At 58.0% G+C, this 14225-nt stretch overlaps 1 protein-coding gene and 1 pseudogene across 5 annotated transcripts in view; one reads left to right on the forward strand and one right to left on the reverse strand.

Moving 5' to 3' along the window:
- The window catches only part of LOC144996414 (uncharacterized), a 37082-nt gene extending 23228 nt beyond the window's left edge, over positions 1-13854 (reverse strand). Inside the window, exons 1-3 of one of the 4 annotated variants that reach the window (XM_078955875.1) lie at positions 13476-13651; positions 13286-13387; positions 9030-9156 (exon numbers count right to left, since the gene is read on the reverse strand). In XM_078955875.1, the coding sequence (XP_078812001.1) occupies positions 9030-9032 (3 nt within the window). In that variant the 5' untranslated portion in view covers positions 9033-9156; positions 13286-13387; positions 13476-13651. Of the gene's footprint in view, positions 1-9029; positions 9169-13285; positions 13423-13475 lie in introns of those variants that run through there. The other 3 variants (XM_078955874.1, XM_078955876.1, XM_078955877.1) reach the window with 3 other exon arrangements.
- Positions 7287-8713, forward strand: LOC144996416 (serine/threonine-protein kinase pim-3 pseudogene; annotated as a pseudogene). The gene has a single exon (XR_013659374.1). The product of XR_013659374.1 is annotated as a serine/threonine-protein kinase pim-3 pseudogene (transcript).
- Positions 13855-14225: the final 371 nt, after the last annotated feature.

Here is a 14225-nt window from a genome sequence, read left to right on the forward strand (position 1 = left end):
AGGATCTGAACTCTGAGGAGGCACTGTAGCACGTGGTAGGCCAGCAGTACCTTGTCGTCGTAGAACCACGACACGAGCGACCCCTTGGAGCACCCGAGGTTCACAGACCCGGGGCTCTCGCCCACAAACACCCCGAGCGCCATTTCCTCCGTGTCTTTGGTCACGCAGTGTAGGGCGAAGGTGCGTGCAGCAAAGGAGTGGACTTGCAGGCGCGTGTGCATGTCCAGCAGATTCACCAGAGACTCGTAGGCCATGTGAATCCTGTGTATGATCAAGCCCTGGACGTCCTGGACGGTGCACACGGCACCCAGGTAGTTGGTCTTTTTCCCGAGCACTCGAAGGAGATGTGGCGTGTCCTCCTTGCACAAGCTCGGCAAACTGTCCACGAGAATCTCCGTGAGCCTGAAACCCCGGTCCGGCGGAGCAGAGAGGTCCACGGTGAAGTACCACTGCTCCGAGAGCTCGCAGTTGAGCACGGTGCGCTCCACCGCCGGCACGTAGGCAAACCCTGTGGGCCATGAGAGCTTCGTGCACCGGGCGTGCCCCCGTCTCGTCATATCCCCGTCCCTGTGCGAGTACTCTCTGCCCATCCTCCACAGAAACCTTTGGCGAGTGATTGATCCGTGTACCAGGTCCAATACAGCTGGCCCCCGCTGCATTTGCTTGTCCTTTGCGCCCGGGCCCCACGCATCCCATCGCTCCGGCTTGTTGAGTCCGTGGCACGGCCTGCTGACGCAGTCCTCCTCTGAGTGACGTTTCACGGTGAGGTTGCTGATCAAATCGGTTATGTCCCTCGAAACCAGGTAAGTGACGGGGTGAAAGCGGGCGCAGTCTGACAGTTGCCTCTCCCGCCGCGAGAGCCCTCTGGACCTCCATCTCATGCAATTAGCCTTCTGCACCCGCTCGCGTTTGGCCGAGCTGAGACTGTCCTCCTCGCCGCGACTGTCCTCCATTCGGATGGGGCCCTGAAGCGACTGCCTATCTGCGCTTCCCGAGGGGTTGAGTCCTCCCGAAGCGACGAGCGCCTCTTCTCCGTCGCACCGGGTCGTCTCTGGCAAGGGGTCCTCCGATTTTAGGCGAAGAAGGGTTAGAGTCGTGTCCGCACTCGTGCTCTGCTCGGGGTAAAAGGACTCTTGTAAGACTCTGTACACCATGTCGCTGCTCTGGAAATTGTCGATGTCAGTTCTGGCGAAGAAGAGATTCGTAGTGTTGTCTGTCACAATGCAGTCCAGGGAGCCTGCCGTGTGGAGGGAGCCTGCCGTGTGGAGGGAGCCGGTCGAGCGAAGGGAGCTCGCCTCGTCCTCGTCGCAAAGTCCGAAGTCCTGCAGCTCGGCGAGGGCGTCCCGCTTTTCGACCTTGGCACTGGGCGAACTGTGGCAGCCTCTGTCACAGTCTGTCAATCTCTCCCATTCCGCAGAGAGGAGGCCCTCGTTCACGGGGTTCACGTCCGCGTCTAGGTAGGTCACGGTCCGCGGCTTGCTCGAAGGTTCGCTCGACGACCCGCGAGAGAGAGCCAGTTCCCTTGTCAGATCGCTGCTCATCTTCATAATGTGCTCCAGGCCGCAGCATTCTTCCAGCGTCCGCTGGCTCGCGGACTGGGATGCCTCTGGAAAAAGCGGCTGACAGGGATCCATCGTCATGCTTTTTGTGACGTGCGGATTGCTCAGCGTGTTACTCTTGCGCTTCCTCCTGCCGGTCTTGGTTCGGGCTGGACTGGTGGCACGGGCGCGTCCCGAAGCCTGGCAAGACAGAATTTCCGCCAGGGTCTTACAGCGCTCCAGTGTCCTCCTCGCTGGCCCCAGCGAGGACAACTCGTCCTCCTTCAGGACCTCTATCATGCAGGCGAGCCCGGGCGCCGCTGCGGCCCCGTCGCACCGCGTCAACCAGTCGAACCGCTCTCTCAAAGAGCTGCGATCCCTGGACCCGGGCCCCAGCCACGTGGCCCGCGGCCAGCGCCCCGTCTCTTCGGACCGCGGCGGTCTCCCGAGGCAATCCAGCACCGTGGACCAGAGGTGAGCGTCCGCCATGCCCGTCCTGCAAAACTCAGAGATGGCGGCCTCCGTTGTCGAGCCATCGTCCGGGAGCGCTCCGGCGCGCAGCACGCTCAGCGCCAAGTTGGAGCACGCGGCACGAAAACTGTCTTCGTCGTCGGTCAGCGCAGAGGCCCTGTAAAGCCCGGGCATGGAAACTAAGGGGAGCAGCGACATTGTCTCCCCTGTGTGTCGGTGGATGACGAAGGCGCATGAGAGCTTGGAGGTGCGGCTGTGAGAGTCGTCATCCTTTGCGTTCTGGTACAGAACTCTGCAAGGATGGCGATCGGTGGAGCGGAGGTCTCTCAGGGAGTCCAACACGCAGACCAGCGCTCTGCGGACCACGACGTCGCGGACCTGCTTTCCTCGGGTCTCCCTCAGCCAGCTGTGGAGCGGCAGCCACCCGGCCCCCGACGTTGTCACCACGTGCATGACAGTCGACGGCGCTCCTCCCGCTTGCTCCAGCGCGATGCAATCGAGCTGCGGGTAGTGCTGCCCGACCCCCGGCGAAAAGACCTGTCCTTCGTCTTTCAGCCTGACCATCCGCCTCGCTCTGCATTGGTTCTCGTAAGCCCTCGCGGCTTCGTGCAAGGTTTGCTCCAGGTGTTTGTTGGAAACCAACACACTCAGGACGACGGAGACGTCCCCGTGGAGCGAGGTGCGCACCTCGCGCACCCTCACCAGCGGCTTACTCTGTGTCCTTTGGCTCGTCATTTCGGGTCCGGGCGCGGCCCTCAGCTCGTGAAACAGGCAATGGTTCCTCACGAAGCCGTAGAGGGGTTCGGGCATCCTCAGCTCGAAGCGGTCGGTCGACGGGGTCCACGACCAGCTCTCCAGCTCCGAGCCCAGGTTGAAGTAGTAGGGAATCGAAACGCCTAGCCTGGTGCTCTGCTTGTCCTGATATCTCCACCAGAGCTTGAGGATGCTGGCATGAAGGTGAAGCTCCTCTTCTGGGTCGTGAGGCGAGCGCCGGGATGCGTCGGGACCTAGCGCTAGAAGTAGGTGCCTGGCGACGTCCCTCAACTCGCCGGGGGATCTGTAAAACGTGTAGCGCCTCCTTTTGGCCAGGCTGACGAAGAGCATTACGAAGTACGGAGTGTGGAGGGTGGCCAAGTGTTCCAACCGCCGCAGGTTCAGCCCCACTTCTTGCGGTGCGCGGTTATCGCAGCGATCTTCCACCTCCAGCACGTGGCGACACAACGATGGTTCGAAACGTATTTTCACCCCTCTGCACAGTTGACAATATTTGCACTGGCCTGAGACGAAAAACGAACTTAGTCCGATCGAGCCCCTTAGGTCTTGCGGGTGGTAGAAGTAATCTCTGCGCTCTGCTGCGAGGCGGTCCCGCTCCCCCGGTGGAATCTCCCACGTAGCCCGATTGCAGAGGTAACAGATGGCCTCTTCGACGCAGTCGAAGCAGTCTCGGTCAACGTGGAGTTCCAGAGCACCTGCGTGCAGTGCTGCGGCTGCCACCAGCCACTTGGAGACGCCGTCCTTTGGATCCATGGGCTCAGCTGCGCAACTGACAAAAAAAACATAACACAGAGGAATGGTTGGGCAGGGGTGAGAGACAGAGGAAAGGACTCAGATGATGATGATGATGATGATAATGATTATGATTTGTCACAGACGCGGTTAGTTTTTTTTTTTTCACTGCGTTTTTATAACTTTGCCTCGTCCTTTTCACTGGATCGCTTCGCGCTTCGAAGAAAAGTCTGAAAAGTCTGTTAATATCCCTCACGTGACGCCCGCCATGTAAGCATCACGAGCGCCCCCCTGTCATCTTGACTCGGCGTCACAGTTTGTAAATGTTCAGCGAGGTGTCGCCGTCCAACACTGTGTGCGTTACCATCAGTCTGTACTCTCTGTCTCTCGCGTGGTAGTACAGGGTGTGTTGCACGGCTATGGCGAGGCAGCAAGCCCCGTCCGTCTTCCCGAGAGCCCAGGTCCTGAACTGGTCCCGAAAGCCTTGCGGCTCACACACACGGCGAGACCTGGAGCCGCTGCTGAAAGGCGTGGGCTTCAGGGTGCCCAGGGATGCCGGCAGCTCGTACCAGAAAGCGGGAGATCCTGCCCGCGGGGAGCCCATCCTGCTCGAGGCCTCTGGGAGCTCACCGATGGCCGCCGCGGCGAGCCCGACATCTCCCTCGAAGTACGTGTGCGCGAAGCAGGAGGCTTCACCCTCGGGTGGCTCGGGCAGAGTCCCCGAAAAACCATCCACGTCTACGATGATGTAGCGCACGCCGAGACTCTCGTTTTTGTAGTCTACGCTGCGGACGGCCGCGGGCAGCGCGGTGACGTACCCGAAGAGCCAGGCCAGCACATCGGACTCGATCTTCACAGGGTCGGGCACGTGGTTGGACCAGACCACCGCCTGCATTCCCCTGATCTTCGGAACCGCCTTCATGCAAGCGCTCATCACGTCGAAGGAGTTCCAGCGGAGGTCTATCACGCAGGCTTGCTCCGTTCTCATGCCGATCAGGTGGTGCTTGCAGGCGACGGCTTTCTCGCATGACTCCGGAGACACCAGGTCGAGCGCCAGGGCTTCTCCGAAAAGCCTGTTTCCGTATTCGGGCGTGGGTGCCGTGATGGCGCGCCCTATCACGTACAGGGCGCTGAAGTTGTCGCGGCCCGGGAAGAGCTCCAGGGTTATCTCCTTGGGCAGCGCACTCTCGAAGCAATGCGGCTCTTCCTCCACCGAAACCGGTCCCCGTCTCTGGACACGAAAATTAAACTGGTCCACCACACAGAGGGGTCTCTCTGCGGTGCATCCGAAGTGGGATGGGCGTGATTTGTACACGTACAGTCCCGGAGGCAGGGTCCTGGAACGGTCTACCTGGTAGACCAACACAGAGTCGCAGCATTTGGGGTATCTCGCGCTCCGGTTGCACATCAGCCACCTGTACGCCGCTGCCACCGGCTCCATTTCGTACGCCCACAGGACTTGGGACTGGGCTCTGGCGATTTCGCGGGAGGAGCCCTGCCCGCCCGGTTTGGTGGCGCACCGTCGGCGGCGTTCGGGGTTCGGAACATCTGCGCCGTCCCCCCCTCTGTAGCGCTGTTCCGCGGACGCGCTAATCCGTTGCGCGCAAGTGCAGGGCCCTTCTTTCGTGCCATGTCGCAGCAACGCGTCCACTGCATGCCTAAAGTTGAACCTGTGGTGGGAGCAGTTGGTCGTGCCCTCTCCGAGAGACCTCAGGCTCACGCCTTCAGTTCCGGGGGCGTACAGCACGCCGCCGATCACTGGCACGGGGTCTAGCGCCAAGGCCCTGTACAGGGAGCAGCACAGCTCCCGCTTCGCTTCCATCGTGGACTGAGCTTCCTCGGACGGCGGAGGGGGCCACGGGTGTTATGTCGACGATGTCGCGAGGAGAGGGGGAAGCTCCTCGAGAGGGCCCTCACGACGCCTTTGCAGGGAGGGTACCCGTCGAACTGTTGATGGAGTGTAAAAGAAAGCGTCAGAAGGCCTCAGTGGAGGCCGCTCTCAAGTCTACGAATCTATACAGGAGAGTTTCCACGATCAGCTACGTCGGCGGAGCGTCCAAGGTCGGCAGAGCGAGGGTCGACAAGCGGTCGGGGTGCGCAAAGTGCCTGTCGTGTCTGGTGACCTTGGTCAAAGGCAGCAAGCAAAGGAGCAGAGCCGGCGTCAAGCTCCGATGTCCTTGCGAAGCCAGGGTGTGCGAGACCTGTTTCGTGAATGACCCACACTGGTACCTGACGGAGCCTCACTTCAGCAGCTGCCCGTCCCTCCGCGGGTTCATCTGTTCCACGTGCGCCTGTTTTGCAGGACTCGTCGAGAAACCATGTTGCCTCTGGATGTGCCCGGGCTGTTCGGACGGGGTCCGAGAGAAGGGCGTCGCCTGCTCGCTGTGCTCAAAACCCGTGCCTCGCGGGAAGCCATCCGCGCGTCGCTCCCTCTGGTGCGAAGCGGCGGATCCGGGTCGACGGGCTGCGGAGCCTCCCTCGGACGCCCCATGTTTGGACGAGGGCAAAGTCTCAGACGGCAGGGAGCTGATCAAGGCTCGCGTCTTGGAGCGTGCGGCAGAGAGAAGACACCTGTCGTCTGCCGACCTCGCCGTCCTCTTCCCGGAGTGCGAGCCTCGGCCGGGCAGATGCTCGTGCGAGGCAAACGGCGACCCCAATCCCATGTGCCCACGCTGCACCCCCGTGCTGGCCGTGTTGGAGCTGCTGGCCAGGAACCCGAAACCGCTCATGGCATCTTTCGCGGAGCGCGCGGTGCCTGGACGAGCCCTGGCCCGTAACACGTACGACAGGGCCCTGCTCACGGAGATGCTGAATGACAGAGGGCTCCCTTGGTGCGCTAATCGCAACTCCTGCAAAGGAATGCTGGTCAACGTGCGGACGGGCCCCTTGACGACTCTGATGTCCCCAGAGGCTTACAAGCAATATGTTCTGGAACGAGATAAGGTGCAGCGCTCGGGCGACGGCGAGCCGAACATCGTGCCGCAGCCTTCCTGCTGCGTCCTGTGCCTGCTGTTTAATCAGTCCGCCGCGGTCTCGCAGATGTGCGGTTCGCAGGGCCTCCGGCTCGAAACCCCCCGCACGGACCCCGTGTACTACTTCAACGTGAAGTTCGCACCAGACGTGGGCCTGCCTGAGGTATCGGTGAGAGACTACCAAGGGTTCCTTGTCAACTTTCAAGGTTCCGTGGGAAGCTACAAGCCCGCGTTCTACTACAACTGGAGACACATGCTGGAAATGTTACACAGAGACGCCTCTGGAGCAGTGACCCTCATTCACCCCGGACAAAGGCAGCTTTAGACTCTTGTCTCTTCGAGGTACGATAAGCTGTGCTCGAAAAGGGCGACTGTTTTGTAAAAGAAAAAAAAAAAAAGAGAAAAGCCAACCGTTGATCAATTAGGATTTAAAGTATGAACTCACTTACGTGGTCCTGAGCTCTAAGCTGTGCGATCCAGGTTCAGCAACACGAAGCCTTGTGAGATTCTGCAAAGTGGAAAAAGAGGGGAGTATGCAAAGGAAAGATTGCCCTCCTCTGTGTTGCTCTTTGCAGCGTGACAACTGGCTTTGCACGGGCCCTTGGTAGAAATCTGCCACGCTGCACTGAGTCTTAATCTCTGTGGTTGGACCTCACTGTCCTCTTTGCCCCTCCCTCTTTCCCTGCAGCGGGTGTGGGGGGGCTTACAATCAGCCTCCTCCTCCTTCAGAATGAAGGCCCCACCTTCTAACGTTTCCTCTTTTTCTTCCAGTGTCCTCCTTCTCCCTCTCTGTCTGACTCTGCCTCGCTGAAGTCTGACGGGAGTGCGGCGGACCGGAAACGGAAACTAGACCAGAAGATTTGGATCACAGGCCCTTTAAAACTTGTTCCGTGCAAACCAAGACAGGTCATAGTAACCTTACGCGAGTTTAACAAAGACTGGAGGGAAGTTGCTCCGTGAAGAGCGCGACAGTTCGAGAGAGAGAAAAATCAATCCTTCTGCCATGGAAAAGTACTGGAAGACCAGCTTTTGCCTGGGCAAGGGGGGCTTCGGCAAAGTGTTTCTGGGAAAGAGGCGAAGCGACGGGATTTCCGTGGCCCTGAAGATTATCCCGCTCTCGCGTACGAGATGCTGCGAGGTTGATGGGACCAGTAAGCCATTCGAAGCTGTCGCCTTGGAAATGGTCTCCAAAGACCCTCCGTTTCCTGGGATCATCCGCATGCTGGACTTTTACAAGACCCCGTATAATTGGGTGATAGTCACGGAGAAGCCAGAGAACACGCAAGATCTGTACGAATACATCACGATCAGTAAGCGTCTGCGCGAGGACACGGCCAGAGAATTTTTAGGTCAGGTCATCCAGGCCTTGCTCCACTGTCACAGCCGCGGTGTTGTGCACATGGACGTAAAAGACGAAAACCTGCTGGTGGACCTGACGACGCTCGAGCTGAAACTCATCGACTTTGGCTCCGCCGAATTTCTTGAACCCGACAAAGTGTACGACATGTTCCACGGGACTGCGGCATATGGGCCCCCCGAACGGCTCACACAAGGATGCTACAAAGCTCTTCCATCTGAGGTTTGGTCGTTGGGGATTCTTTTGTACGACATGGTGCACGGGGACATACCATTTGGAAACGACAGGGAGCTCCTACTGGGCGAGCTTAGATTCGAAAAAGACCTCTCTGAGGACTGCGTGGCCCTGATAAAATGGTGTTTGAGCAGGACGCCCGAAGAGAGACCGATGCTGAAAGACATACTGGCCCACCCTTGGATGCTGAAGCGAGGCTCGGAGGCGCACGAAGGCGACGCCACGGCTGGAGCCCCGAAGCCCACGCGAGGGGATCTCCAGCAATCGGAGCCCGGCTCTGCTCTGGCGGCCCGAGCCCACGATGTCGACACGCCGACCCGTCGAGGGTCCGTCTCGTCCGTGGGAAACGAAAAGCAGCTTCGTCCGGCGATGGCGACGCTCTGCTCCGAGGGCTTCGAATCAATCTGGAGGAGATTGCCGTCCTTCGACCGACTTCCCAGTCGTCAGGGGAGTATCGCCGCAGAGACAGGACTTACCGAGGCTCGTTGCCACTCAGAGGTCTCGCAGAGCGGAGCTCATCGTCCGGGTCAGGGAGAGCTCCCAAAAACGGAGTAGGATGTAGGATGTTGAACAAAATGGCTAACTGCTCATGTTGTATAGATGCCAGTTCCATGATAACTCAATAGAGCTTGTTCCCTGATGCCTACTGTACAGTTTTTTTTTGCCTTGTTCGAATAAAAGTCAAACTGGAACCTCAACGTTGCATATTCGCTTTCTTTTTTGCTCATGGGTTTTGTCCCAACATGACTATTTGAAGAGATATTTTTCTAATTATTGGATACATCACACAATCTCGGTTTTTAAAGATTGAAAAATTAAAAAAAAAATACATTGGTGTGTACATTTTTAATCGTATAATGGTCAGTATATACACGTTAGATAAAGTGATTACCACACACAAAGGTTACATGATTTTGGTCAGCATATACACAGGTTAAATGAAGTGAATACCATATACAAGGAATGGCAGCCAGAGCTGTCTGCTGTGACGTTACTTTGATGACCCAGACCTCCCGCTCGCCGTAGCACCAACAGAGTGGGGTGGAAATGAAACGGTCCAAAGAACCTTCATGCAGCTCTACTCAAAAAGAAAAACAAAAACAAAACAAGAGTGTGTTGGAAAAGTCAGCAGAAGTCGATGGTATTTACTTACCAAATACCAAAAGAAACAAAATTAGTTGTAGCGTTAGATACAAGGGGGCTTACAAAGAGGCTCCGACCCAAGTTTAGGGACACTGACCTGAGTTCTGAGACTCAGACCATCAGAGGAAGCTTTGGACCTTAATCTCTCACAAAAAGAGTCTCAGTGAAAATCTGCTAAAAATGTATACTAAAAAAAAAAAAAAATAGTTCCACACGCTCTCTTGTAGGTCCGTTCGACCCCAACACTAACTAAAACTAAACAGTAGCTCCGCGCACTGTCTCGCGGGGTCCGTGAGACCCAACGCCGACTGGAACCAAACAGTGGGTCCGTGCGCTGTCTCGCGGGGTCCGTTAGACCCCGAACAGAATTGGAACGAAACACAGGCTCTGCGCGCTGTCTCGCGGGGTCCGTGAAACCCCGTACAGAATTGGAACGAAACACAGGCTCCGCGCGCTGTTTGCACGGTCCGTTAAACCCCGAACAGAAGTGGAACGAAACACAGGCTCCGCGTGCTGTCTCGCGGGGTCCGTGAGACCCCGTACAGAATTGGAGCGAAACACAGGCACCTCGCGCTGTCTCGCATGGTCCCAGCGACCCCGTCTCGATTTGGAACCAAACAGTGGCACCTCGCGCTGTCTCGCGTGGTCCGTGAGACCCCGTACAGAATTGGAACCAAACAGTGGCACCTCGCGCTGTCTCGCGGGGTCCGTGAGACCCCGTAGAGAGTTGGAACGAAACACAGGCTCCGTGCGCTGTCTCGCGGGGTCCGTGAGACCCCGTACAGAGTTGGAACGAAACACAGGCTCCGAGCGCTGTCTCCCGGGGTCCGTGAGACCCCGTACAGAGTTGGAACGAAACACAGGCTCCGAGCGCTGTCTCCCGGGGTCCGTGAGATCCCGTACAGAGTTGGAAGGAAACACAGGCTCCGAGCGCTGTCTCGCGGGGTCCGTGAGACCCCGTACAGAATTGGAACGAAACACAGGCTCCGCGCGCTGTCTAACACGGTCCGTGAGACCCCGAACATAAGTGGAACGAAACACAGGCTCCGAGCGCTGTCTCGCGGGGTCCGTGAGACCCCGTACAGAATTGGAACGAAACACAGGCTCCGCGCGCTGTCTAACACGGTCCGTGAGACCCCGAACAGAATTGGAACGAAACACAGGCTCCGCGCGCTGTCTCGCGGGGTCCGTGAGACCCCGTACAGAATTGGAACGAAACACAGGCTCCGCGCGCTGTCTTGCACGGTCCGTGAGACCCCGAACAGAATTGGAACCAAACTGTGGCTCCGAGCGCTGTCTCGCGGGGTCCGTGAGACCCCGTACAGAGTTGGAACGAAACACAGGCTCCGCGCGCTGTCTCGCGGGGTCCGTGAGACCCCGTACAGAGTTGGAACGAAACACAGGCTCCGAGCGCTGTCTCCCGGGGTCCGTGAGACCCCGTACAGAATTGGAACGAAACACAGGCTCCGCGCGCTGTTTGCACGGTCCGTTAGACCCCGAACAGAAGTGGAACGAAACACAGGCTCCGCGCGCTGTCTCGCGGGGTCCGTGAGACCCCGTACAGAATTGGAACGAAACACAGGCTCCGCGCGCTGTCTCGCACGGTCCCAGCGACCCCGTCTCGGTTTGGAACCAAACAGTTGCACCTCGGGCTGTCTCGCGTGGTCCGTGAGACCCCGTACAGAATTGGAACCAAACAGTGGCACCTCGCGCTGTCTCGCGGGGTCCGTGAGACCCCGTACAGAGTTGGAACGAAACACAGGCTCCGCGCGCTGTCTCGCGGGGTCCGTGAGACCCCGTACAGAGTTGGAACGAAACACAGGCTCCGACCGCTGTCTCCCGGGGTCCGTGAGACCCCGTACAGAATTGGAACGAAACACAGGCTCCGCGCGCTGTTTGCACGGTCCGTTAGACCCCGAACAGAAGTGGAACGAAACACAGGCTCCGCGCGCTGTCTCGCGGGGTCCGTGAGACCCCGTACAGAATTGGAGCGAAACACAGGCACCTCGCGCTGTTTCGCACGGTCCCAGCGACCCCGTCTCGATTTGGAACCAAACAGTTGCACCTCGCGCTGTCTCGCGTGGTCCGTGAGACCCCGTACAGAATTGGAACCAAACAGTGGCACCTCGCGCTGTCTCGCGGGGTCCGTGAGACCCCGTACAGATATGGAACGAAACACAGGCTCCGCGCGCTGTCTCGCGGGGTCCGTGAGACCCCGTACAGAGTTGGAACGAAACACAGGCTCCGAGCGCTGTCTCCCGGGGTCCGTGAGACCCCGTACAGAGTTGGAACGAAACACAGGCTCCGAGCGCTGTCTCCCGGGGTCCGTGAGACCCCGTACAGAGTTGGAAGGAAACACAGGCTCCGAGCGCTGTCTCGCGGGGTCCGTGAGACCCCGTACAGAATTGGAACGAAACACAGGCTCCGCGCGCTGTCTAACACGGTCCGTGAGACCCCGAACATAAGTGGAACGAAACACAGGCTCCGAGCGCTGTCTCGCGGGGTCCGTGAGACCCCGTACAGAATTGGAACGAAACACAGGCTCCGCGCGCTGTCTAACACGGTCCGTGAGACCCCGAACAGAATTGGAACGAAACACAGGCTCCGCGCGCTGTTTAGCGGGGTCCGTGAGACCCCGTACAGAATTGTAACCAAACAGTGGCACCTCGCGCTGTCTCGCGTGGTCCGTGAGACCCCGTACAGAATTGGAACCAAACAGTGGCACCTCGCGCTGTCTCGCGGGGTCCGTGAGACCCCGTACAGATATGGAACGAAACACAGGCTCCGCGCGCTGTCTCGCGGGGTCCGTGAGACCCCGTACAGAGTTGGAACGAAACACAGGCTCCGAGCGCTGTCTCCCGGGGTCCGTGAGACCCCGTACAGAGTTGGAACGAAACACAGGCTCCGAGCGCTGTCTCCCGGGGTCCGTGAGACCCCGTACAGAGTTGGAAGGAAACACAGGCTCCGAGCGCTGTCTCGCGGGGTCCGTGAGACCCCGTACAGAATTGGAACGAAACACAGGCTCCGCGCGCTGTCTAACACGGTCCGTGAGACCCCGAACATAAGTGGAACGAAACACAGGCTCCGAGCGCTGTCTCGCGGGGTCCGTGAGACCCCGTACAGAATTGGAACGAAACACAGGCTCCGCGCGCTGTCTAACACGGTCCGTGAGACCCCGAACAGAATTGGAACGAAACACAGGCTCCGCGCGCTGTTTAGCGGGGTCCGTGAGACCCCGTACAGAATTGTAACCAAACAGTGGCACCTCGCACTGTCTCGCGGGGTCCGTGAGACCCCGTACAGAATTGGAACGAAACACAGGCTCCGCGCGCTGTCTCGCGGAGTCCGTGAGACCCCGTACAGAATTGGAACGAAACACAGGCTCCGAGCGCTGTCTCCCGGGGTCCGTGAGACCCCGTACAGAATTGGAACGAAACACAGGCTCCGCGCGCTGTCTCGCACGGTCCCAGCGACCCCATCTCGATTTGGACCCAAACCGTGGCACCTCGCGCTGTCTCGCAGGGTCCGTGAGACCCCGTACAGAGTTGGAACGAAACACAGGCTCCGCGCGCTGTCTCGTACGGTCCGTGAGACCCCGAACAGAGTTGGAACCAAACTGTGGCTCCGCGCGCTGTCTCGCGGGGTCCGTGAGACCCCGTACAGAATTGGAACGAAACACAGGCTCCGCGCGCTGTCTCGGGGGTCCGTGAGACCCCGTACAGAATTGGAACGAAACACAGGCTCCGCGCGCTGTCTCGCGGGGTCCCAGCGACCCCGTACAGAGTTGGAACCAAACAGTGGCACCTCGCGATGTCTCGCACGGTCCGTGAGACCCCGAACAGAATTGGAACCAAACACAGGCTCCGAGCGCTGTCTCCCGGGGTCCGTGAGACCCCGTACAGAGTTGGAACGAAACACAGGCTCCGCGCGCTGTCTCGCACGGTCCCAGCGACCCCGTACCGATTTGGAACCAAACAGTGGCACCTCGCGCTGTCTCGCGGGGTCCGTGAGACCCCGTACAGAGTTGGAACCATCAGTTTCTCTTTGAAAGCTCAAACACGAACCTGTTTCTGTAGATCCATGACATGTGGGTTACAGTGGGCCACAGGCTGGTTTACCTTCTCCCTTTGCTGCGGATCAGCAGCACCAGTGTTGCTGGCTTGTGACTGTGGGGCAAGTAAGATTAACTGAATATCAAAAAAAATAAGTTGTTTCAAAGAAGTTGGATTTGACGAACATCCCACGTTGACCAACCTCAGAGTTCTTCATTGTTTTGGTCCTCGCCTCGTAGTTTAGCATGTCAAACGGGTCGAGCCACTCACCGTTGACTGTCTGTCCGGAATTGGACAGAACCAGACTGCAGGACAGCAAAAACAACCAGAGCATCTTCTCTGGAGACCAAATTGGTTTGAACTAACTAGCTAGTAACGGAAGAAGAAAACTATGGAAGCCGAAATTGCTTCCGGTTATTTTTTTAAAAAAAAAAGCAGCAGAAAACCATTTAGGTTTGTTCATTTGTTTCTCTTGACCTTTCTTGATCACATAAAAAAAAAAGAAACGTAAACACAAACAGTACACTTCGAAAAGCCTCAAGGGTGATGTAGAAAAGTGAATGCTAAAGAAAAAAAAAATACTTGGGGTCAATCGCACCCCATGAGCCAGCGGGTGAAAGGGAACCGGAAAAACGAGACCCCCGGTGGTGGGCCATGAGAGAAGAGTGAATGCTAAAGAAAAAAAAAAAAATACTTGGGGTCAATCGCACCCCATGAGCCAGCGGGTGGAAGGGAACCGGAAAAACGAGACCCCCGGTGGTGGGCCATGAGAGAAGAGTGAATGCTACAGAAAAAAAAAAAATACTTGGGGTCAATCGCACCCCATGAGCCAGCGGGTGAAAGGGAACCGGTAAAGCGAGACCCCAGGTGGTGGGCCATGAGAGAAGAGTGAATGCTAAAGAAAAAAAAAAAAAAAAAAACTTGGGGTCAATCGCACCCCATGAGCCAGCGC

The sequence above is a fragment of the Oryzias latipes genome, chromosome 12 (genome assembly GCF_053564925.1).
Source record: "Oryzias latipes strain Hd-rR chromosome 12, Olatipes_Hd-rR_3.1".
In the NCBI taxonomy this organism is placed as follows: Eukaryota; Metazoa; Chordata; class Actinopteri; order Beloniformes; family Adrianichthyidae; genus Oryzias; species Oryzias latipes.